Source organism: Lepisosteus oculatus, chromosome 26, assembly GCF_040954835.1.
Source record: "Lepisosteus oculatus isolate fLepOcu1 chromosome 26, fLepOcu1.hap2, whole genome shotgun sequence".
Classification (NCBI taxonomy): Eukaryota; Metazoa; Chordata; class Actinopteri; order Semionotiformes; family Lepisosteidae; genus Lepisosteus; species Lepisosteus oculatus.
In genome coordinates, this window is record NC_090721.1 from 8,688,414 (window position 1) to 8,713,246 (window position 24,833).

A 24,833-nucleotide genomic window follows, 5' to 3' on the forward strand; every position below is an offset into this window, starting at 1 on the left:
ATGGTTATTAAAAACCAAGTGATACTGCGGGATTCCAAGAGCTATTCTCAGCCACTGGGAGGCTGTTGCATGACTCAAAATAGCATTATCTTGGATTTTCCGTTAAACTATTTACCAATTTCAGCATGTATTAATGCAAAGATCGTGTTGAAATGTAAAACTAAATAGTGATATTTACTGATGATTGATATATTGGACATAATATTTCCTTGACTATGTTGGTATAAATCAATTATTTACTCCAGGGTTGTCCAGCCGTGGTCCGGGAGAGTCATAGTCCAGCCGGTTAGGGGGGACACCACCGAAATCGTTGATCTCTAAACGCTAAGAGCAATTTTTGCTTTGGCCACTCAAAGTCAGTGTGTTCCATTACGTAGATTAGAGATCATCCGAAAACACCAAGGTATGATGCTGCAGTGGTCAGCATTTCTTAAAAGCCTCACTGTCCTGGGTTCTGGGTCCAACTCTAGACCTTGGGTGCTGTCTGTGTGGAGTTTATAAGTTCTCCCCATGCTCGTGTGGGTTTCTTTTGGGTGCTCCGATTTCCTCCTACAGTCCGGAGACATGCTGGTAGGTTAACTGGTTTCTGGGTAAACTGGCTGGTGTATGCCAGCTCTGCAATGGATTGGTGGCTTGTTTGACCCTGAATTGGAGGAAGTGATTAGTGAAAGGATGAATGAAAATACCAACGGACACCCTTTATAACTCAAGGGCTACAGTTAAGAATCCCTGACTTAATTAAACTCTTAACTTACTAAATTCACCGATTACTGCAGCTTTTTTTCACGGATTGGTCGCTTAAGGGTGACTGAAAAAACCTGCTTGATTATGGTTTTCCATATGGGGGGTCGGTCCACTGAATTTACCTTGATAGAGTATCATAGAGTAACAACCTACGCAAAAGCCTACAGGTTTCCAAGGTCCAAATGAACCCTTAACTGCACTAGATTTCAGTACTGCCAATTCTTTCAGTGTCATTGTCCAGGGGCTGAAAAGTCAGTTTGACGATGTACAGACTAAGTCTGGATTGTCTGGAAGGTATTTCTGTTTTATAAACTAAGTGAATTTTGGTCTTAAATTATTAAAGGTTGTGTTGAGAGAGCATTGAGGTTACTGCTGGGGTGTGGGCTGAACAAGGGTTAAAACTGTACAGTTGTGTAAAACTACTGTCATACAGTTGCATTTTAAGAGAGCGAGGCCCAGTTTGATCTGGCATGAATGTTGGGCAAGGTGCCTATTTTAGGTTTCTGGCATCCGACGGGAGTAATGAACTCTTCTGAATGCGGGCCCTCAAAAGTCATTTCAAGGGCGGGTCTGAAACAACACTGAAGATGGATCATTTAATAGTACTTTAACTCTGGACTCGAGCTTTGTTACACTCCCCTTGCTAGACTGTAAGACCAGGCCCAAACATTGTCTGAGTCTTCAGCTTCCCTGGTTTGCTGTACAGAGTCCCCTTTACCACAACGTTATCACCGAAAGCTGAAATGTCATTCCAGCACAGATGGGCAGATTTATATAGTAACGTCCTTAATTCTTCTCCTTTTAGATGCGGTTCCGTGTTGAACTCAGACCTACCTAGTGTTGAGACGACATTAAGAGTAGCGTAGGAATTTAATTGAGACCTAAAAAAAAAACCTGTGAAACTAGTGTTACAGATGCTTTAAATGCTTAAATGAAGAGACTGTTTAGATCAGACTAGTTTTTGAAACGTATATACGTCTATTGCTGTGTTCTTATTAGACCTAACGCTCATATAATCGCAACACCCACGTAAACGCTCCAGGTCAGACCAGCGTACCACTGGTACTCCTTGTTCTGTAGTTTGAGAGCTGTAAATGGAGCAGATAACGACATCTGTGCTTCAGGCAATAGGAAGTAATTTTTCAGATGTTGCTTTGCTGATGTTATTACATGATGTTTTGTAATGCTTTTCTGGCAGTTCGTCGCCTCGAGTTGCCTTGTTTATAATATAAAGCGGTAGGATAAATTTGCCGAGTAAACTTCGTTTCGGGTTATGTGTGTGTGGGGGGGATAAATATACGACATCAGTACATTTTGGTTATTGCAATGGTCGAAATCCTTTTTTTTTTCTTCCTTTGCCCAATTCATACGCGCAAATACCTCCGGCGCGTGTTCGTCGAAATCGAAGTCATATGCGACCGGAAGTAGCCGAGCGGCGCGTCAGCAGTGAGTTTAATTCTGCAAAGCCGTCGCGTTTCACGGAGTCCGAGAGCCGCTGAAGGATGCGGTTGCAACGTCTATAAATAAACGCCACAACGTCAACTGCAGTAAACCGCCCAGCTTATGTAAAACGTTTCGAAAATGTTGTCTAATCAGGAAACATACTGACTTCAGCCGCCCTGGTTTCCCGTCCGGCGCCGTGGCTTAGTTGGTTAAAGCGCCTGTCTAGTAAACAGGAGATCCTGGGTTCGAATCCCAGCGGTGCCTTTTACATTTCATAAGAAATAACAAATGTTTCATTATATGGCCGGTTGATAAATACTTTAAAGTTTTAAAAGCAAAGGAATGTAGCTCAACCGACTACTTTCTAGTTTTTCGTGAGCGTCTTCTCCTTAAGCAGTGCCCTCTGTATATTCTAATCCCCGGTACAGAGCGAGCGCGATTAGTACATTTAATTTACACTAAATACTTTAGCCATGGGTGTATGGCGCTGATCTGGGACTGTTGTGGATTGCGATATTTTACTGCGCGCATGTACAGTGTGTTGTAGCAGTACCACTGAGTTTCGCTTCTAACTGGGACTTTCTCACAGCAAGCGAAAAGGAAAACAAAACACCTTCGAACTTCCCCAGCTAAACAGATGTCTGCCGGACTTTCCTAAGCCTTAAAGATCAACTAATGTGGCTAATTCCTCAAGTAAAAATCGTAAAAAGCCTATTCTGTTAAAAAAAAATACTTATAAGTAAACCTGTTTTTTTTTAAGCCTAGGCTTGTTGGGACACATACTTCACGCTTGAGCGAGCAAGCTTTTACTTTTGTTTTTAACCGAGTTTTTGTTGTTTTAACTCTCCCCTGTTTTTATTTCTCCCCGAGTAAAAGCGTCGCCGTCTCTCATTGGTCCGAAAGCAGGGGAGGGTGTTCTGGGTGCGAGAAGACCACGAGCCCCATAAATCCGGCGACCCCCGCGCGGCGGCGGCGCCTCGAGCCAGGGCTGCCAGCCAAGCGCAGCTCGAGAGTCCCCGGAGTGCACGTGACGCGCGCGCTGAGTCGCAGCCGAGAGAGGAGTACGCGGAGCAGCAGGTATGATATTCCTGTAGCGGCGGTACTCCAGCCTGGCCGGTTTACCGTGACGGCCTCCGCGTTTTAGGAGTGGAGGAGGAGGGGGGCGATTAAATGCCCGGATCCGCCAAGGAAGGCGTAAAACGCTTTTGTTTCGAAACCAAAATTAAAAACTCTTGAGCTGCGTTTCGGATGGAAGACGTGACTGACGTTTGACTGCCGACGAGCAAGGCGCTGGGGCAGCTGGATATCGCCGGTTTTGTGTGTCGCTCTTAAGTAAGAAGTGAAGACCCGCGGCGCGGTCATTCTACTCCGGCCATGTCCGTCGCCTGCGAGGGCTACCCGCCGCCGAGGCCCCTGAGCGCCGGCCGGCCGGCCGCCTGCCTGGAGAAGCCCTACACGGCGCTGACCGTGGACGACGTCTACGACATCGCCAAGCTGATCGGCTCCGAGGTGGAGAGGCTGATCGACGCGTTCGGCAGCGAGAGCGCCGGGGGGCTGGTGCCGAAGATCGTCAAGGTCCTGGAGCTGCTGGAGCGCTTCGCGGCGCGGAACCGGCTCAACAGCTGCCCCGAGGAGGAGCTCCTGCGGGCCGTGGAGACGCTGCAGGTCCAGCGCCAGCAGAGGAAGCAGCGCGACCCCGACAGCCGGGGGGAGATCAAGGTAAGGCGAAGCGCCGCCCCCCCCCCCCCACGTCCACCCCCCGGGCCGCCGACCCGAACCTGCGCGACCCGTCCGTCACCAGCGCTCTCCACGGCGCGCGGCGTGGAGCAACAAGTCTGAAAACCCAGCTTCGCCCGTGGCACCGTGTTGAGAGGGAAAAGTGCACTTTTCAACTTAACACAGCGAGGTATATTTAAGAGCGGGATGCAGAGCGAATAATAATAATATCAATAATATATCCCTGCAGAGCATCTCTTTCCGTCCAGATGCTCTTTTCTGTAGAAGGTTGAGCCGTGTCCTATAAGCACGCCCTGAGGCAGTGACGCTCCTGCCTGCTGTCGGTGAGCTCCCGGCGATGCCAGCGAGCCGGTCGGGCTGCATATTTTGGCAGCATGATTCTGATTGAGAAAGTGGCGCCGAGGCCGCCCGTGTCGAGGAGGGAGCGGGTCCGCCGAGGCGCTGGACGGCGCCCCGGTCACAGGCGGTTTGCTGTCCGCGCTTTGCCCACCTGCGCAGGTGAGAGGGGTTCGGTGTTTTGCACCCCGACACACAGGGAGGAAGAGGCCCCCTGTGGTTGGGTGCGACGTCAGCACGTTGCGCGTGTTTGACAACAGTCGGCAAGGCTGGAGCTGGACACGTCCGGTGTGGACTGCCCTGCCCGTGGCGGAGGTGTATCTCCGGGGGCGACCCTTGACAAACATTCCCCGCAGGGTTCGTTTCCAAAATGGTTCAGGTGGACAGCGCTGGGCTTAGGTCTGTCCCCCGGCCTGTGTGACCCTCACAGAGCCCACTGTGTCAGTACCTTTTCTGCAGAACATTGTTGGTGTGTGTGTGTGCAGGAGCTGTGTGTCTGGCAGTGGAGGGTGTGCCCATGTGTGTGTGTGTGTGTCTGGCAGGCAGTGGAGTGTGTGCCCGTGTGTGTGTGTGTGTCTGGCACTGGAGGGTGTGCCCGTGTGTGTGTGTGTGTCTGGCACTGGAGGGTGTGCCCGTGTGTGTGTGTGTCTGGCACTGGAGGGTGTGCCCGTGTGTGTGTGTGTCTGGCACTGGAGGGTGTGTGTGTGTGTCTGGCAGTGGAGGGATGTGCCCGTGCGCGTGTGTCTGGCAGTGGAGAGGTGTGCGTGTGTGAGTGAGGCAGGTGAGGTGACAGCTGCGCCCGTCTGCGCAGGAGCTGTGTGTGTGAGTGAGGCAGGTGAGGTGACAGCTGCGCCCGTCTGCGCAGGAGCTGTGTGTGAGTGAGGCAGGTGAGGTGACAGCTGCGCCCGTCTGCGCAGGAGCTGTGTGTGAGTGAGGCAGGTGAGGTGACAGCTGCGCCCGTCTGCGCAGGAGCTGTGTGTGTGAGTGAGGCAGGTGAGGTGACAGCTGCGCCCGTCTGCGCAGGAGCTGTGTGTGTGAGTGAGGCAGGTGAGGTGACAGCTGCACCCGTCTGCGCCGGAGCTGTGTGTGTGAGTGAGGCAGGTGAGGTGACAGCTGCGCCCGTCTGCGCAGGAGCTGTGTGTGTGAGTGAGGCAGGTGAGGTGACAGCTGCGCCCGTCTGCGCAGGAGCTGTGTGTGAGTGAGGCAGGTGAGGTGACAGCTGCGCCTGTCTGCGCAGGAGCTGCAGCTGAAGGAACAGAAGTGGCGCAGCAAGGCGGAGGAGCTGCAGGCCCAGGTCTCCCAGCTCCACGAGGACAACCAGCAGCTGCTGACCCAGCTGAGAAGCAGCCTCTCCCAGGAAGGTGAGTGTGCTTCCAGCTCCTGTGGTTTTCGGAAAAGGGCACAGGGGAGGAGGCCTGGCCTGCTGCTGATACTGGAGAGGTCTCCGGCGTTATCTTGAGTGATTCAATGTGAATCTGCACTCTCCTGCGCCTCTGTAAATTAACTCCAGGAACACTGTCGGACGTCCAGCAAAAAGTGGGCTGAATTTGATAATTTGGGGGTGAAAAGTTATTGATGTTGTAAAAATTGAAGCCTACCAATGCTTGTATGTGCATTTCCCACAATATGCCACTTTCCAGTTGCTGCAAAAAACCGAAATTAACCGAATGACTTAATTAATTTGGAGTGACCCTGAATAGTTCACCGTGGAACAAATCTGAAAGCTGCTTGTCCTCTTGCCTGCAGCAGTTAATCTACAAAATGAGAGCAACGCGTGTGAGGCGTTGCGACCCGACTGGTATTGACGTCAGGGCTAAATGCAATTATAGGTTTGCTTCAATATCGGTTTTACTCCAGAACCCCGTTGGGTTGCCTCAGCTGCTGCTTGCTCGCGTGCTGGCAGACAGAACACCGAGGCGTTTTCCACGTTCAGTCCTCAGAGGAAAGATAAACAAGCCAATATTTCACTGCAGAGGAACTCGTGTGAATGAGGCGGAGGAAATCGGTCACGCGCAACATCTTCGGACTTGTGGAGCTGGGCCTGGGCTGGTACTTGATGAAGGGGAAGCCGTCTGATAATGTTTTGGTTCCATTTCTCCTTATGGCCCCGAGTTCCCACATTCATGACCGCTCTGGCAACACGTGAAGGTGAATTACAGCTCGGCTGCAGAAGCTGACAGGGCCTGTCTACCCAGCCATGTATCTTCTAACAGTTTTATCCAGTACTGGCAAGAAACAGGGCAGACAGACACTGGACTGTGGGAGGAAACCCATGCGCCACTGGAGAGAACATGCAAACTCCACACAGACAGCACCCCAGGTCTGGAATCGAGCCCAGGGCCCCGACACTGTGCAGCAGCAGCAGCGTGGCACTGGTCTCCCCTGCGCTCTGTCTGCTGGGGAAGATGGGTTTTCTCCCACCGTCTGCATAGACATAGACACTAATCCAGCCCCACCACCGGACTTGGACTGGGTTAACGTGAGGAGTGCGTGCGGATGTGCGAGACTGAGATCCTCATGCTGAGCTTCACGAAGTGCCGCCGTGTTGGTTGTGCTTCAGGTTGCGGGATAGGCTCTCGTAACTTCAGTCAGATAGACGGGGAGTGTCCAGGGGGAGGGGAACTGGGTGTTCAGGTGACCAGGGGGGCTGGGAGCCCAGTGCTCAGGGGGAGGGGAACTGGGTGTTCAGGTGACCAGGGCAGGGGGGAGCAGGGTGTTCAGGGGAGGGGGGAGCAAGGTGTCCAGGGGACGGGGAGCAGGGTGTTCAGGGGAAGGGAGCTGGGTGTTCAGGCGTTCAGGGGATGGGGAGCCAGGTGTTCAGGGGAAGGGAGCTGGGTGTTCAGGTGACCAGGGGAGGGGGGAGCAGGGTGTTCAGGGGACGGGGAGCAGGGTGTTCAGGGGAGGGGGGAGCAGGGTGTCCAGGGGACGGGGGGCAGGGTGTTCAGGTGTCCAGGGGGCAGTTATCTGGGTGTTCTGACCCGCGCTGCACTGTGCCTTCCAGACCGAGCCCAGCGGGAGGAGCGCGAGGTGATGCTGAGGCTGAAGGAGGTGGTGGACAGGCAGAGGGATGAGATCCGCGCCAAAGCGCAGGAGATTGCCAGCGTGTCCAAGGAGGTGGAGGCGGTAAGTGTGCGCCCGCCGCTCGTGGTGTCCTCGCTGTCCAGAGCACGGGGCCTCCGCAGAGGGTTCGGCGCTCTCGGCCCAGGTCTCTCGGAGGCTTGCTAGGCCCGGGGCAGCGCCGAGCCGGAGAGGAGCCGTTCCTGGCTGATCCTTGCTGCTCTCAGCCGCAGGTCACAAACGGAAACTTGCATCGCCACGCCTCGGGAAGAGGGAAGGGGTGAAAGACGAGAAGACAAGTCTGAGCGAAGTCTGAATTCCTTCCAGAAAACTCCCCTGTGTGGGGTTTGTAAGCTAGTGAAAAACAAAACTGTTTCGCTCTGTGTCATATAACATAAAACTCCTGCCTGAAGTCCCATGCACAAATCAGGCACAGCTGTGGGGGATGTAAGGATATATGGAGTGATATAACAGCTTACAAAACAAGAGCTTCCCAGCTGTGAGCCTTCTCATGGATGGGATTAAAGGAACAATCTTACTTCTTTGTAGGGCCAGGACGTTAGGTTCTGTGTATGCCTTTGTTTCACCCAGTCTGGTCAGTCTGACCTCTGTAATGCAGTGCCAGCAGAGGTGTAGAAAACCTGCTGGTGGAGAAGAGAGTAGCCGGGAAGACAGAGCCGTGCAGGCGCCCTGCTGCGGTTCGGCCCTCGGGTCGCCGCGACGGGGGCTGACCGGCGTCCCCTCCCCTCCCCGCCCTGTCTTGCAGCTGCAGGAGCAGCTGGAGCGCTTCATGAAGATGAACGGGGAGCTGCGGCACAAGCAGAGCATGGCCCAGGCCCAGCTGAAGAGCACCATGGAGAGGAGGACCGACCTGGAGACAGACCTGCACGAGAAGCAGAAGGAGATCGAGCGCCTCCGGGCCCAGCTGGAGGAGACGGCCCGGAGCGCCGGGGAGAGCCTGGTAACCTGCCTGCCTTCGTGTGGGGGAGAGTGTCTCACAACCTGCGCATTTCTCTCTTATTTCTGAACCAGAGGGAGTCGGGCTCTCAGATAAACACTCACAATGTCTTTGAGTATAGGGAGCTTAGTTTCGAACAGTATTATCCTCCCATCTTGCGTGTCATGTGCTGTTGTCTCTGAACGCCAGTTAATATTGTACTTCACTGGCGTGAGCTGCAGCAGTTTACACACCGTGATCCTTATTGTCGAGGTCAGAATGCAGTGTGTTTTATTTGCTTACATGAGTCACTGAGCTACTCGGGGCAATTTATGTGTTTTGCATGCTGGGAACCAGGTTTCACTCTGCCTGTTCTCCCAGGGTCTCGTCTGTACAGTACTCAGGTTTATCATGGGGTCATAAATTGGAGCACTCTTACACTTGTCGCTGGGGATTTCCACCCACTGGACACACTCTGGACATCCCCATCCACACCCTGGCTCCCAGCGCATGCGTTGTGGACTTACATGTGAAGCAACAGCCATTCTGCTTCGAATTCATATTTGTTTGATAAATACAGATTCTGATATCTGTTAGAGCCACTAAAGCCATTTTAAAGGTTCGCCTCCTGGAATTCTTCAAATTGGGAATCATATTTACCATACAGAATAAGAACTTTGATGTAGAAATCCCTGAAAAGGAGCTTTATAAAAGTAAAAAGGTAATATTGAAGTCTTTTAACATTACTGGAGGCTGTGAAGGCTGCTTTGATCGGCCTAGCATGAGGTATCAGTGCTGATCACTGTCGCATGCTAGGACAGCCTTTTACTTTGCGTTGTGATACTGAAGCATCCAGACTCTCTCGTGAAATGTGACCAGGGACACAAGCGGAAAACGGGTCAGAGATGTGTGCAAAAACTCATATGAGGGGAGTATTCTCTACACTGGCAGAACACCAATGTCTGTCTGTCTGCCCCCAACAGCCAGGCACTGTGCAGACGCAGATTGACCTCACCGATAAGATGATCATCGACCTGAAGGACCCCAACCGCCCATTCTTCACCAAACAGGAAGTGAGGGAAATGCTGTTCGAGAGGAATGAGCTCAAGGCCAACCTCTTCCTGGTTCAGGAAGAGCTGACATACTACCAGAGGTGAGTGCGGCCCCCAGGGACAGCAGCAGGGACTGCTTGTGATACAGAGGCGGTGCATCTCGCGACCCCTGCTGATTGGAGAGGGCATTTGCAGTACGGTGCTGCCCCCGCCTGGCTGGGCTGTCACTCTGTGGTTTAACATGAGATCACACGCTAAGCATGCGTGTGCTTTTCCACCGAGCAGATGGTGGGCTGGCCTGCTGGGAAACCTGAGTTGAGCCGTCTGTGCTGTGTGATTGCAGGGAGATCCTGAACGAGGAGCGGTGCCCAGGGTTCCTGTTGGATGCGGTGAAATCGGCCATTAAGAAACAAAGGAAAGTCATCAAGGCCAAGATGCTGGGAATCCCCGAGGAAGACTGCAGCAGGTAAGAAGGATTGGGAACTGGAAGGTGGTGCTTCCTGGGATGGTATCTAATAATAATAATGAATAATATTATTGAGCTCAGATCACACCGCGGAGATGGAGGTTCCACTCCCATCCAACTATCCATTTTAAAACCCCTTCTTCCAGTTCAGGGTCGAAGGGAAGCCTATCCCGTCAAGCAAGGGTGCAATCCAGGCTTCACCCTGGACGGGGCGCCTGTCCACAGGGCGGAGAGACGCGCACACACTGGCACCTCGGCCAGTTTTCCCAGAAGACAATATATTCATAATTGCTCTCATGTATGTAGGGCGTTATATCTCAAAGGATCCCAGAGTGAATCGCTTCATCCTCCACTGAAACGCAGCCTCACCTGGGTTCTATGTGGCAGCTTTCATGTTCCTGTATCTCCGCTGAAATCACTTCACTGGTGAAATTAAGGGAGGCGTTTAGGGAGGCCAGATTGTTCGGACCCAAAGCGGAGCTTCACACTCCAGTTCTTACAGCTCCATTAAATGTTTAATGACTGAACTGTCAGGACCTTGGTTTTATCATCCCGGTATCTCTTACAGCAGTGTCCTCTGTCGCCACGCTGGTTAGGAAATTGCGCTGTAGAAGGAACAGCACCACCGACATCGATTTCAACCTAATTTTCTTTCCAGCTGAACAGATCCAGGCTTTGTTAGCTTCTGAGATCAGACTACGAGGTGATAACGTGCTGAAAGCAGTGTTGGGTGGATGGGATTATATACCATCACTGGGGTCTAGAGCTACGTCCCTGTAGATAACTCAGGATTTGGAGGGGAGTTCCCACCCAGGCCTGGAAAGATGACCTGTGCTTCATCCTGAAAAGGCAGCGTTCTGACAGAGCTGGTAGGAAGCGCATTTTGGGTTGTTCCTGGTAGCCCCGGGTCTGATGGCGGGGCTGTTGGTTTCTTCCCACAGTGACGAGGAGGGGAGGGAGTCGCTGTATGGGGGCGGGAGTGCTGGGACAGACTGCACCGACAGCGGAGCCCCGGAGTCCCGGATCAGGAATGTGTAAGTTCCAACCTACTCCTTACGCACCCCGGCAGCTTTTCCCTGGAATGGGCAATGAGGCCGTTGAGCGTCCCACAGTTGTCTTCGAACAGAAAGACTGGAAGAGGGAGAGTGACAACTGGGTGGGTTCAGCTTTGCGGTTTGTATCGGTTTCTCCCCCACACAGGTTCGGCTTCCTGTCGCGGTCCAGCAGCGCGAAGAGCCCTTCTCAGCCGAGCACCAGCACGTCGTGGGAGATCCTCGTCCCGGAGGAGACGGAGCCCTCGGAGGAGCCCGGGCCTCCCGATCCGTCCCGAGATTCCGGCTCGCACTGAGGGAACTCCGGCCTGGGCGTCCAGGATTGTAAATAGGGCTTCAAAAATATCATCTCGGCTTCAGGCCTCTAGATTTTGTCTTCAGCCGTGGAGAGTCCGCCACTAATCCTAAAACCGTTTGAAGTAGTAGCTGTGTGTGACATATTGGGAACAGCAGATAAACAGCTCTTTCCTGAGGGTAAATCAGAGACTTGCACAGGGCGTTGCTCATTAAGCCATCTTTAAATGGCTATGCTATGTTACATGAATTGCTGCGCGTGATATAATTCACAGGGTGTGGTGCGTCCCATCTCTCCATTACTGGCCTTAACAAACAGGCCTGTAGGGGCACATGGAGGTCTCTGTTTGCATGCTGTTGTCTTTGTCTCGTGATCAGCCGAAGGGTGACAACACCTGATTCTACACGTGAGTGAGGATCCCCTGCTCTTAAGCACAGTGGGACAGAATTCAACTGGACACGCCCAGTTACCTCTAGGAAATATCCTTTAACTGGATCTGCCACTTGGCGTACAGTATATCCTGAAAAGGAGTAGCTGGCACTGTACATCGAGCTCTGCATTTTTATCACTGAGGCACAAAGGAAAGGCAGAAGTTTTTTTTCCCCCACTTGTGCAAATCCAGTTGGCCAGATGGGGTTTGTTTACAGGTCAACAAAGATGTTCCCTTGTGCAAGACAGGAGAGTTAGTCTGATTTATGTATTTTTAGTTAATTGCAGCAGGGGAAAAAAACCATGCAAAATAATTTTATCATCTTGACGTTCAATGTCAAAGTGGTGGTAAAGTTTGCACCACTAGGTGGCGTCTTTTTCTTATCTGTAACTCGTTTACATACGGTTTGCTCCAGTGGGTTTTGAAGCTTTAGTCCAGAAGATGAGATGTTTTGCTTCTGCTGGGCCTTTCCTCCAGTTATTACTGTACACTTCTGCTTTCCACTTTTGAACCAAAGCAAAATTAGCTTTTGTAAAACCTAAGCTGAAACAGCGTTTATTATTATTTTCTTCTAAAACCAAATGTATTGTTGTAATATTTTGCATTTGCTGTGCAGATGCCCAGAGAGGATCTATCTGCACTGAAAAAAAAAATAGTATTAATGACCGGTACCTTAGTTCATGTTTGTTATTGTTTTAATTCAGAGGCGTCTTGTATTGAAAAGCCTATATTTTAAGACTAAAAGAAGATGTTTTATTTTTGATGTATATATTTTTCATACACGAACTGAAAGGTGAGAGAATGGACAGTGTGGGGGAGGGAGGTGTGTCAGGAATGAGCGTTAGCGAAGACCGGAGAAGAGACTAAGGAAAACAGGGAATGAGGGATGGAAGGAATGGGATCTGGAAAGAGAGAAACTGGGAATAGAAGGAGGCAGGGAAGTGAGAGGTGGCAGGGGAATGTTTATGCATGTAGAAGAGTTTAAAAGTGATCATACTGGTCACTGCGCGTAACGTAGAAACTTAAGCTGTTGAACTGAATGATGCAATCAATTTTTATCTGGCAAGAAATGTGAAACAGACTATTTTAATCGTGTGGCCCTCGTGAGCCTCGTTCACTACCTCCGCAAGCTGCTCGGGTTTTGGCATCTTAGTGCGTCTTCTCTCCTGGAGCACGATCGATGTCCCAGACAAAACCAGCCCCTTCTGCTACAGGTGTCGTCCTGTCCTCCTGTTTCGGGCACTGTCAGAGCTGACTGCAGGGCTGGGTGCAGCGCGGGGGACTGTTCGGAGAGAAACGGCCTCACCCCCACACGTCCGTGCGCGTGCACGCACACACGAATGGCCTCTTTCTTTTCACTATGCAGTCTAATTCTGTCGCTTTTGCTTCCCTTGAGGACAGTGGGAAATCGCACAAAGGAAATCAAGCTGCTTACTCTACAACTTCCTGAGCTATCATTCTCCTACTCCAATATCTTGAAGAGAACAGGCTGTCAAAAATTTAGAAACTTCCCCCCTCACCTTCCAAAGCTAAAAAACAATTGTTCCTTTGTCTTAAGAAGATATAGAAAGGTTAGCCTCTCCCTTTTGACAAAAATGACTTTAAAGGATTTATGAAACCGAGATGAGACAATAGTCTATCCTTGTGCAATTTTGTATTTACAGTATATTTTTCTACATGTTTAAACTATCCTTGATTAATTAAAGAGTCATGCTTATTGTTGTGTGCAAATAAAAATTTTAACTGACAGAACTATGACTAAAGACCATGTCTTGTTTCATACCTAATTGGTATTCCAGATTGGGAAGACAATGAGGTAAAAATAAAATATTTCCTGGCACCATTTCTAGTCCGTTGCATTATACACTAAGCATCTGTGGAAGAAGGGATGTGCCAGGTGTGATTTTTTAGTTTAGGCAAGCTGACCCATTTCAATGCCTCTGTAGGACCTCACAGATTTGACCTGTCCCAAAACTATTTAAAAAAAACTTGCATACCTTTTCACACCTGATATGTGTGCAGATGATCAGGGGACTGATAAAAGTCCATAAAAGCAAGTGTTTTTCCTGAGGGTTGCTCGGCGGGTTTTAATAAGACAGCAGTTACTTCAGTTGGGTCTCTGTATTCCCAAGAATCCCTGGAGGGTGGCTGTTATTTTTAAATTTAGGATTGCGAGTTTTTTTTTTAACCTTCCCCATCTGGAATTGCTGTGCAGAAGAGCATTACGTATTGAATGCGCCCTGCAATATGAGTGTGAAATGAATACAAATATTAACACCAAGAATTATATTTAGCAATCTTGCCCAAGTGAAAGTTGGAGATGATTGTGAAACTCTTGTTGATGCATGTTTCTTTCATTTCATGAAGGTGGGCAGCTTTTTTCTAAAAAGTTTATCGGCTGTATTCATTTTCTCACGCTGTTCTGAATTAGCTGAATGGACGGCAAATTCAAAACATCACTTTTTCTTGTTTTAGCAATTTTGCAGAGACACCACGGGCATTCATAGTGCAGTATAGACACTGCAATCCAAGCACTTGGTGTTTATTAATTCAGTTCATTAATGTCATTTTCTGGTTTATTAATGTCATTTTTCTGGTATTGCTGTACGCAGTCTTACAACATCAAAGTACACTGACTGGGACGCAACTTTGTCCCACCACATTAGCAAACATACTACTTGTGTTTACATACAATATGCAGTACTGCTTTTTTCTGACCTCATTACATGTTAAATAAAAGATGTTTTGTAATCAAGCTTTAGATGTGCTGTACAAAAGATCAGATGTCTTTCTGCTTCCATGAACATGAACAAATGCAGGTTTTTTGGCACAATTGATTTCAGTAACTGCTAAAATTGCAGACCAATACATATTTATACACTCAAATAGATTTTAACTGATAGAAACATAGTATGTGCAGTATGTTCAGGCAATCGCACCACTTAGTGGACATCAAAACTGACACCCCCCAAACAATAAAAGCCTTTTTTAGTTTGCAAAAATTATATGTACAGTAAATAATTCAGATTCTATATAAAACACAAGCTTTTTCTTGGATATATTGTTTTCAAATGATTTTCACTTTCCCATTGTTGGCTGATCTGTCCAGCTTTTCGAGGCTCCCTTTGGTAATTCCCCACGCTGCCTGGACATCTGTATCACGACTGACACAACAGGAAGCCCTTGCACGCACATAAACACACAAGACGGGATGGAGGAGGGGGAAAGCCCTATTAAAGTTTAAATAGCTCCCAAACCAGCTCAGTTCTTCCCAGAAAGAAGCATTGTGGTTGTCTTCGCTCAGCTCTGTTCCAGCTTGAATGGGAGGAAGTGACCCTAACTTCCCCAGGAAGCTCCCGGAGGAAAAGGAGGGTGTTGGACAGCCTGAGACAACAGCGTCCCGAGTGTCCGACAGACAGACTCACGGACGGGCTGGGGCAGGAGAGTGAGGCTTAAGGGGAGAGAGAGTTGGGCTCGTGGCCGCTTCTACAACAAGCCTTGTACTGGGGCGACACTAGCTGGGGTTCTTGGGGTGCAGGGCTGACCCGAGTCAGAATGGTCCTCCTTCTTGTTGCCTGCCTCGGACTTTTCCACGGCTTGCTGCTCTCCTATGGCCAGAAACTGGATCCGACCGGGAGGAATGTCTGTCCTGACCAGAGGTGAACACCTTCTTCCATATTTCTGTCTCATTTTCACTTGGGCTTGTTTGTCCTGCCATCTTTCTGCTATGTTAACAGCTGTTCTTAGTTAATGCCAAAAGGTAACAGCAGTTGTATGGTGTGGAAAACAATTTCTGACATCCTCACCTGTTTCTGGAAAGCCTTTTCGCTTCAGAAAAGCTTCCCAAAGTTCTGTAGTGCTATGCATGATTCAGAATTAATTGAATTACATTAAATGATCTTCATTTGTCTGGTTCTTGTCTCCTGTTTCTCCTCCAAGCTCACTTCCACTCTATGGGTGACAGGGCCTTCTGCTGCTCCCCACATTTCAGGAATTCTATCCCCAAGAATATCAGAGTCATCTTCCCTGACCAAATCCAGACTCAAGCTGGTGTTGCTGTCTGCTCCTTGAAACTCCTACTCCATTTCTAATCCCTTGTGTTTATTTGTGCTGGTGTTATCTCCTATCTTTTTACTGTTTTAGTTTGTTTTAGCTTTGTTGTTTTACTGTTCTTGTCTAGCATTGTGAGAAAAGGCTTTAGATTTATTTTATTTAATTATTAAGTGACACAAGGTCAATATTTCTGCCATCAAAAAAGCTTTAATAATTAAACACTTTATGTACTGTTTTACAAGGTGCAAAGATAAAAAATGACTCTCTCACCAACTACATTAAATGTGATTGTGATTCAGATTATGATATCTTGGATTTATATTGGCTGTTATTTTCAGAGATAATGCTTTTATTACAGATATGTGTGTAGGTAAAATTCCAAAGGCAAGCCTTCAGCCCTGCAGTGTGAGAGTTAGCTGCTGTGTGTCTGTGAACACAGTGGACAGTGAAGGGGCTTTTCCTTTGAACAGGGGTTCCACATTGCTGGTGTGCTGTCCTGGGTGGAAACAGCAGGGAAGTGACTGTCCAATCCGTGAGTAATGCCCTCTTTCTTTATTCCGTCAGAGTTGGTGGGGATTGTGAGTTGTCTGAGCCTTTGTTATATGTGCTCTGGAATGTAATATTTTTGTATGTGGCATGAAACAGTGGAGTGGGATCATGGTGGCGCAAAACCAATTCTGGACCTGGGGTGCTGTCTGTGTGGAGTTTGCATGTTCCTCCCTGTGTTAGTGTGTGTGCTGGTCTGTGTTTGTGTCTGTCTGAGCAAGATTCCCCACTCACACTTTCGGGGGGCTGTTTTCCAGCACTGTGTGAGGGCAAAAGGAGCTGTCGGCAAAACGAGGTGTGCGTGTACCCCGGTTTCTGTGGCTGCAAGCCTGGCTTCTTTGGGTACGAGTGCAAGATGAGTAAGTAGCGTCACTGCTCTAACTCTGTGTGATTTAAATGACTTTATTGTACCGGATAAACGTAAAACGAACACTCATCTGAAAAGGTTTCCTTTTCAAGAGGCTCCCGCCAGCACAGAAAGCACACAAAAAGAAAATCAATCAACACAACGTAAATAACGTTGACCGAAACAAGAGGCAAGATCATACGAGCGAGAGCAAGTGTCTGGCAGAAATTCCGTCACCACACAACGGGGAAAAAAAGTCCCCGACTTGAAAGTGGAAATTTTCAGCTTGCTCTGCTAATTATTATTACCTTGGCGAATTGAGATTACGAGGATGCAGAAATAGCAGCCATGCCTGTGATGTTGTGCAATGATCATGTCACCAGTGTGGGGGTCATGTGACCACGTGATGGTGCGATTCACTGTTTCACAACCCTAGTGCTCCTCGTTGACCCCAAGGTCGTGGATTGAGAGTTCGAGTGTCTGGATGATCTCTGTTGGAGTAGCTGTAGAGTAGAGGAGTTTATTGCCATATCTACATTGGAATTCTTATTTGTGCTGGTCTCTCGGGACGTATCCAGTACAGCAGATGACACCACACAATGTAGACAGTACGTTACACACATAATAATAATTGCATGAAATAGAAGCAAACCTCAAACACATTCAGTGCGGCCCTTCTAATAATAAGATAATAATAATACAAATAAACAAGGGCCAAATCTAAAGAAATATGATTACAATTGTGTGCTCTTGTATATGCAAGGATGCCTGTGTCTCTGACTGTTCTCTCCTACCCTTGGTCAGGTTGCCCCGAGCAGTTCTGGGGTCCGGACTGCCGGGAGTTGTGCCCCTGCCACCCCAACGGGCGATGCGACCCTGTGACGGGCCAGTGCACCTGCTTGCCCAGCCACTGGGGGGCGCAGTGCCAGCACACCTGCAAGTGCGGCCGCCACGGCCGTTGCGACCCCCTCCACGGCAACTGCACCTGCGAGCCCGGCTGGTGGTCGCCCAGCTGCTCCAAGCCGTGCCAGTGCCACCGGGCCAGCGCCAGCTGCCAGCCGGCCACGGGCAAGTGCTCGTGCGAGCGGGGCTTCTGGGGGCAGAAGTGCAGCCTGGCGTGCAACTGCTACGTCTCGCCCTGCCTGCAGCGCACGGGGGCCTGCCAGTGCCTGCCGGGCTGGTGGGGCCCGGCCTGCGACCGCCGCTGCAACTGCAACCTGAGCCACGCGGAGTGCCAGCCGGCCAGCGGGGAGTGCCTGTGCCACCCCGGGTACCGGGCCCCCTTCTGCAACGAGCCCTGCGCCGCGGGCTACTACGGCTCCGGGTGCCAGAGCAGGTAGGCGCATCGCCGCTGAGAGCTCGCGTGGCCGCCTGGTAAGAGCCGCTGGTCTGTGCTTTGATTTTGCCTTGGTTTTGGCTTTTAATAATAATAAATAATTGCTACGCTCATATAGCGCTTTTCTGGACACGCCACTCAAAGCGCTTTACAGGTAATGGGGATCCCCTCCACCTCCACCAGTGTGCAGCCCCACCTGGATGATACACCAGTACACTCCCCACACACCAGCTCTCAGTGGGGAGGAGAGCAGAGTGATGAAGCCAGTTCAGAGATGGGGATTATTAGGAGGCCATGAGTGGTAAAGGCCAGGGGGAAATTTAGTCAGGACACTGGGGTAACATCCCCACTCTTTTCAAGACACACCCTGGGATTTGTAATAACCACAGAGAGTCAGGACCTTGATTTTAATTCTCACCCAAAGGATGGTGCCTTTTTACAGTATAGTGTCCCCATCACTATACTGGGGCATTAGGACCACACAGACCGCAGGGTGAGCGCCCCCTACTGGCTCTTCTTAGCTTTCCCAGGAGTCTCCCATCCAGGTACTGGCCAGGCTCACACTGCTGAGGTGGCCTAGCAGCTTTCCTGGGTGCCTGTTCTTTCTCTGTGTTACCCAAAGCCTATTATATTGCAGAAAAGGTCATTTGTGCAGTAAGTTGTAGTTGTGTGGTGGAAGGTGAAGGGAAGTGATTTTTAGTTCATGCAGTTGGCAGCTTCCTCTTTTTCTAGTGCGATAGTATGGTTGCCCTTTTTTGGGGGAGGGGGGTTAAATCTGCATTGTAGCGGTGCACACTGATTCTATCCTTGATTGCAGGTCTGCCGTAGCTGTAGGTCTGCTCTGTGTGCTACATTCCTTGACATTAAACTTTCTTGCATTTGCAAGAGCACACATTTGCAATCAAATGTCTTCCAATTTTTCCCTTATCCCACCCAAAAAATAAATAAATAAAAATTGAACGTAAAAGAAAAATGAACCAGGTTTTACTGCATTTGGCTGCCAAACAATCAGGTCCCTGACTCTTGACAGACCAGAGTGGCTGTAATCACTCTATCTGTTACTGTCCTGTGTGCGCATGTGCTCATGCAGTTGTTTATCCCGTGAAAGCCGTGGGATCTCGGGAGGTGTCCAGGTCTGATCCCCAGCCCCGCTGCCTCTCCGCTCTGTGTCCAGGTGTGGCCACTGCAAAGAAGGCCAGCCCTGCTCGCCTGTCGACGGGTTCTGCGCGGCCTGCGATCCGGGCTGGAACGGGACGCGCTGCGACCGGCCCTGCCCTCCCGGCTCCCACGGGGAGCTCTGCCAGGGCGTGTGCCCTCGCTGTCGGGACGGGGAGCCCTGCCGCCCGCAGACGGGGGAATGCCCACACTGCGACCCCGGCTGGACCGGACCGAGGTGGGGAACAATCACGAATTCGTTCTGGTGGCCCGGTGATGCGCCGCTGCTGCCTCCTGGTTCAGATCTTAACCGGGGTGCCTTCTGTGTGGAGTCTGCATGCTCTGAAGCGCATGGAGGCTTTTGTCTGGGTGCTCTCCTCTGGGTTTCCTCCCAGCTCCCAGAGCCATGCTGGGTGATCGACAGTTCTGTGACGAGTAGGAGTGGTGCCCCTTGATCAGTAATCTGCTGCAATGTTAGCCCCGCAGTTGGGTGAAGCAGAAGCCAGATTTAAAGGAGTTTACAATGAAAATCTGCGAGGGATGGCAGTAGTTCAGTTCGCCCTCAGCTGCCCTAACTCATAACTCATCCTGACAGCATTTCCTGAATTAAAAAAACTCTACATACAATACGCAAACCTTCCCCGCCTTGTAATAATTTAATGCATTCCTCCATCCCATCTCCCCTGTGCAGCTGCCCCTTTGACATTCCTCCCTCTGCAGAGAGAAACAGAGAGCACCCTTTGAACGCTTATCCACTGTCAATGCTCAATAGCTGTTAATGAGAAGTGTCGCACTGAAAATGCACCACTCTGTGACCAAAAGCCGCTGCTCAGGGCTCTGATGTTGAGGTGCACAGGTTTATTCACCTGCTGATCTTGGAGTGATGGTGGACTCTCGGGCTGTGGGCTCTGCAGGTGTGACTCGCGCTGCCCGAACGGAACCTACGGGGACCGGTGCCGACATCACTGTGCACCTTGTTACCACGGACGCTGTGACCACGTGACAGGAGCCTGTACGTGTGACCCAGGATACCTGGGTGAGAGGTAAGGATCTCGCGCATTGATTCCCTGGAAGTCCGACTCCAGGCAATGGAATATTTCGAGTGGGTCAGCCTTGCTCGATTTGCAGGTTGATGTTCTGAAGATGGGGATGGTCCACTTGTTGAGAACCTGTGGTGTTAGCTGACCGTGCAGGTGAAAGACCCCTTCATGCAGCTGGGCATTTTTCCTCCTCATGTGGTAGAGAACTGACGGAGGTACCAAATAGCTGAAAAAGCAAGAAGGCCCAAACTCGGGCCACTGAGTAAGACAGGTGACACTTAAACCCTCGACACGTTTAGCACAATTCACTGGCGAGATCTGGAATTGCCTCAGCGAACCAGTGGCCAGTGCAGTGCCCTGCAGTCTTAACTCCAGCAGTGCTGCTGTAGCGCCGGTGGGTTTAAGGCCATTATTTTTAAAGACTTTTTAAACTCCTGCAGCTGCAACAGTACCTGCACAGGACCCTTCTACGGGATAAACTGCTCAACCCCCTGCACCTGTGCTGATGGCCGCTGCCACCCAGTCACTGGAGAATGCCAATACGGTGAGTCCTCGCCCGCCTCGCCCGTATTCATGTTTTCATTTTCGCCTCGCCTGTATTCACGTATTAATGCATTCCCCTAGCTGGACGCCAGGCGTTTGCAGGTGTAATTATCAGCGCTGACGCGCTGGCTCGGCTGGCTATGCGCGTGCTCAGGGTGAGAGGATGCAGTAACGGGTTTGGAGGATGGGTAGTGAGTGATCCCAGATTTTTAATGTTTCAAGAGCCGGGCAGTCGAAGGGCCCTGATTGCCGGCCTGCTTATCCCCCTCCTCCTGCTGCTGCTGGGGCTGGCCTGCTGCTGCTGCTGCTGTGGAGGAGGAGCAGGGAGAGGAGGAGGAAGAGGAGGAAGCCAGACTGATGCCAAGGACAGGTGACCTGCTGTGTGTGCACGAGTGTGCACGAGTGTGCATGAGTGTGCACCAATGTGTGTGTGAGAGAGAGGGTATGAGTGGGTGTAGATGTAGGTATGGGCATGGAAGTGTAGCTGTGTGTGTAGGGTGGGTGTGGACAAGGGTGCGGGCTTGTGCGGGCTTATGCCGCCTCAGGCCTGTCTTTGTGTGCCGTAGAAAGCCTCTGCCAGTGTATTGTGCCCTTACTGACCCGTGAGCATCTGCGTGGTGTAAACACTGTGCCTTTCGCCGTGCAGGCTGACCGCAGGGGACGGGACCCCAGCGGCGCGGATGAAGCACCATGTCATCAACGTGCTGGCCAACCTGAGCTCCGCGGTGCCCTGCCTCACCCTGGGCTCCTCCTCCCTACCCCGTGTCACAGGTCAGGCGCTTGAAGAGCTTCCTCTTACCCCTCCTTTCAGCCCACACAAAGCAGAACACAGCTGTCCCCAGCAGCCTGTGGTTTTCTGGGCATGAAGAGCCCTCTAGTGGCAGTAGAGACAATAGCTTGAAATCACACATGGTTGAATGTGTTCATGCCTTTAGTCGGTGTGACAGGATCGCAGGAGCTGCCATCTTGCCTGGACCTGCCCTCCCATCACATGGGATACCTTTGCACTGTTTTATACTAAAGAGGTCTCTAGCTGTGGGAATTATTGTGCATTTTCCCCCAAGTAAAGAAAACAAGGTTACATGATAACTGTGCATCTCTCTTGGTCAAGACCTGATTTAGTTTCCTGCTTCCCGCCTTCGTCCAGCTGAGCTCGATGGAACGGCCAGCACAGGGAATCTGCTCTGCTGTCTCACCTGCCTTAAACGCTGCCGCCGTGTCGTTTCTCTGCAGTGTCTCACCACGACCCCGAGGTGACCTTTAACCACAGTTTCATCGAGCCGCCGTCGGCGGGATGGGTGTCGGAGAACTCCTTCTCGTCCTTCGAAACCGACGAGGGGGAGTCGCTCTACTGCCTCCCTCCCCGAGAAGGTAGCGGGTCCCGAGACAGCAGCTCTTTCGCTGCCCGAATACTCTGAGCACCTTGCACAAAATCCCCTCGTCCTGGGGTCTCCTTTGTGTGTTTTTATCTGCTGTGCTCTCAGTTGCTTATTTTAGCCTCTTTGCACGGTTGGCGAGACTCCCAGCCTTGGGTTATGTTGTACCGGTTCGTATGGCTTTTGATTTTCTCGGGAATTTTAATGGCAGCACACCGGTTTCCGGCCTCCTCCCAGCGCGGCGGCTTCGCGTTTCCTCATCTTTAATCACGGGCCCCATCAACGTGCCGTTTATCTCAGCTTCAACTAACAGCGAGACAATCTCCCCAGCTGTATCAAAATCGCTTGCTTCCTGTTCCTTTATTCCCCAGTCAGGCTGATTAATGGACTTGAGTTCCTCGGTTTCCTTGGTAGATGCAGCAGACGCCGCTGGAGGAGGGTTTCAGGAAATGAGCTCCAAGTGCAACATCTTCCCCGACGCTTCGGCGTTCAACAGCGAGGACGTGGCCCTGCCCTTCGCCATCCCCCGCACCTCCAGCATCGCCAAATCCAAAAGACCCTCGGTCTCCTTCGCCGAGGGCACCAAGTTCGCTCCGGAGGAGCGCCGGGGCTCTGCCGCCGAGATTCCCGGCGCTTGCCGGAAGCCCAAATCCCCCTGGGGCGCCCTCAAGCTCTCGACCATCCAGTCGCAGACCCCTCCCGGGGACGGTGGGGTGGGGCAGGAGGACGAGGAGGAGAGGCCCGGGGAGAGCGCCCCCCCGGAGGACGGAGGGAGCCACCCTGCGGGGGGCGATCCCGATCCAGGCCAGCGGAGCTCCCCCCCCGGCTGCAGCAGGGGGGGGGACCCGGGGGGGAGGCGACGGACGATGTCCAACGCCAAGAGAGGCGTCCAGGCTCCGGCGGCGGGCTCGGACCGGATCACCACCGTGTACGTGACCGTGGGGAGAGCCGCCCAGCCTGCGAAGCCGGAGCCCGGCCCGGAAGGACCTGTCCAGGCCATGCTGCGGAGACTAGGCAGCCTCCAGAGACAGAGGGATGAGGCTACCGGCCGTCCCAGGGGCAGGGGTGAAAGTATCTCGAAGCCCCCGAGGAGAAAACTCGGGGCCAGGGCTGGCATCTGGGAGCAAGTGGCGGCGAGAGGGAAGGAGCCGACCGGAGAGCAGCAGCACCTGGGCTCTGCAGAGGCTCTGACAGAGAATACATCCCTGGGCAGGCCAGCCTCCTCCGTTCTGAAAAGCGTGCCCGAGAGCACAGCAGCAGAGCCGGAAGTCTCTGCAAAGGTGGGAGCAGCTGGTGACACAGCGGACCAATCGGAAGGCAGATATAGCACCGTTGGCCAATCAGTGGACCCCGTTAGTCTGGGCAGCGACACAGCAAAACCCACTGAGGATGAGGGGCCTCAATATGAGAATGTCTCAATAATACAACCGTAGACTCAGAGGCTGTAGCAGCTTAAGGACAAACAACGAAAGTGCCATGCTGGCAAGAGGCTCTAGCTGGGAAATTCTCCTGGACTTCAGATGAACTTCACTACATCCTTCTCAGGTCAAAGCTGATCTGAGCTGTCACCAGTCCAACCCGCAAGAGTGCGCTCATGAACTGAGACCGATTCAGCTTCATCACAAGTCAGATTAATGTTTTTTCTGTGTATCTGAAAGGCAAGATGAACTGACACACCGTGGTACCAGTATCAAGGATCTTGTAAAGCCTTTTGTGTTTATAATGTTGTAGTTTTTATTTGTGTTATAAATTTCCTTTTTAAACTCCAGTGTTATGAGGTTTTCAATTATGTCCCTTAATCCATCTGTGCTCGGGGCAGTGATCACCATGAATGGCTGCACATTTCTGTTTTGTATTGTCTACGTTTTCTCCTTTATCCCTGCTTTCTGATCATACTACAGACTTTAGGGACACTAAATCTTTAACCACACCCAGTAACGCCCACAGGCTGATTCAGTGTTCAGCAGAAAGTCCTTTGGAAAGGGCTAAGTGAGTATGGATCTGAGAGACGAGCCCCGAGGAGTTTTAATCTTATTGAGCAATTCAGCTTGACTTAAGCAGAATCCCGAACGTTTCCTGCTCTGAAATGGACAGCTTTAGTTTCCTTGCTTTATCAATAAATCCTTGCTTTGTTTCCATCTTGAAAAGGATTTTTGCATAGTTCCATCGCCTTTGTAAACTTTGTTTTTATGCCACTGTGCTATTTTAATTTTTCTAAAGACCTTTTAAAACTAACAGGAAATAAGCAGTGCCTTTGGGTAGAACATGCAATGATCTATAGAGTGAGAAAATTAGTTCTTGACAGTAACATGTTTTTAGAGTTAACTATTCCCATATAATCTTAGCACAACATGATTTGTAGAGAAATTAAGTAATTTAAGATAGAGGAAGTGAATATTTATTCACAAAACTCTGCTAAAAGCTCTTACACAATCACTCCTTTAAAATGTGTTAGTTTTGTTGTGTTTTCTTTGTTTTCAAGGAAACAAATTACATTTTTAACAAGGCCACCTTGTGAATGGGACTGTAGGCCAATCGAGAACTTATGGTGAAAAGAGTTCACCTTTGGAGGCAGTGACGGGGGTCAGTTCTTTGCCTGGAACTGCTTACTGATTGAAACATATTATTGGTTGTTAGACGTGGGATTCTCCATTTTTGTTGCAGATACAGTGCAGGGATGCACTTAGGCTGCCAACACTTAGGCAACATGCTTGCCTTCAGAGTCAGCAAGTGATGTGTAGATTGCCTACCGCTGGTCTATTTCATGAAAGGGGCTTCTAAATAAACTGGTAAAAAAAGTTATTTAAAATATTTAAAAATGAGCTCATCTGAAAACCGATCCTGAATTCCCTTTGTCGTTTAATTCCTGTAGAGCTGCTTCCCGTGACA

The 24,833-nt window shown here is 50.7% G+C and overlaps 2 protein-coding genes and 1 non-coding gene across 5 annotated transcripts; all 3 read left to right on the forward strand.

The window, feature by feature from the left end:
• Positions 1-2,377: 2,377 nt before the first annotated feature.
• trnat-agu (transfer RNA threonine (anticodon AGU)) lies at positions 2,378-2,451 on the forward strand. Its single transcript has one exon. It is a non-coding gene; the product is annotated as a tRNA-Thr (tRNA).
• Positions 2,452-2,833: 382 nt separating this feature from the next.
• rilp (Rab interacting lysosomal protein) lies at positions 2,834-13,299 on the forward strand. The gene is made up of 8 exons (XM_069184306.1): positions 2,834-3,906; positions 5,498-5,621; positions 7,262-7,383; positions 8,084-8,278; positions 9,238-9,407; positions 9,650-9,772; positions 10,714-10,806; positions 10,973-13,299. The coding sequence occupies exons 1-8, from the start codon at positions 3,562-3,564 to the stop codon at positions 11,118-11,120; spliced, it is 1,320 nt and encodes a 439-aa protein (XP_069040407.1). The 5' UTR covers positions 2,834-3,561; the 3' UTR covers positions 11,121-13,299.
• Positions 13,300-14,863: 1,564 nt separating this feature from the next.
• scarf1 (scavenger receptor class F, member 1) lies at positions 14,864-23,712 on the forward strand. 3 transcript variants are annotated; one of them, XM_069184367.1, is made up of 11 exons: positions 14,864-15,208; positions 16,073-16,134; positions 16,406-16,507; positions 17,299-17,830; positions 19,005-19,223; positions 19,900-20,028; positions 20,466-20,569; positions 20,791-20,938; positions 21,215-21,339; positions 21,802-21,939; positions 22,359-23,712. In XM_069184367.1, exons 1-11 carry the CDS (start codon positions 15,105-15,107, stop codon positions 23,375-23,377), a joined length of 2,682 nt encoding a protein of 893 aa, XP_069040468.1. In that variant the 5' UTR covers positions 14,864-15,104; the 3' UTR covers positions 23,378-23,712. The 3 variants fall into 3 exon arrangements, with proteins under 3 accessions (XP_069040468.1, XP_069040467.1, XP_069040466.1); XM_069184366.1 differs by having other exon boundaries at positions 15,118-15,208; positions 15,489-16,134; XM_069184365.1 differs by having other exon boundaries at positions 15,126-15,208; positions 15,961-16,134.
• Positions 23,713-24,833: the final 1,121 nt, after the last annotated feature.

Bases quoted from the DNA above. Each gene is read 5' to 3' on its own strand.
- rilp (XM_069184306.1), top strand. From the start codon at position 3,562: ATGTCCGTCGCCTGCGAGGGCTACCCGCCGCCGAGGCCCCTGAGCGCC. The intron at 3,907-5,497 runs GTAAGGCGAAGC...CTGTCTGCGCAG, and splicing joins ACAGCCGGGGGGAGATCAAG to GAGCTGCAGCTGAAGGAACA. The intron at 9,773-10,713 runs GTAAGAAGGATT...TTCTTCCCACAG, and splicing joins CCCGAGGAAGACTGCAGCAG to TGACGAGGAGGGGAGGGAGT.
- scarf1 (XM_069184365.1), top strand. From the start codon at position 15,160: ATGGCCAGAAACTGGATCCGACCGGGAGGAATGTCTGTCCTGACCAGA. The intron at 17,831-19,004 runs GTAGGCGCATCG...CTCTGTGTCCAG, and splicing joins GGCTCCGGGTGCCAGAGCAG to GTGTGGCCACTGCAAAGAAG. The intron at 20,029-20,465 runs GTAAGGATCTCG...AAACTCCTGCAG, and splicing joins CCAGGATACCTGGGTGAGAG to CTGCAACAGTACCTGCACAG.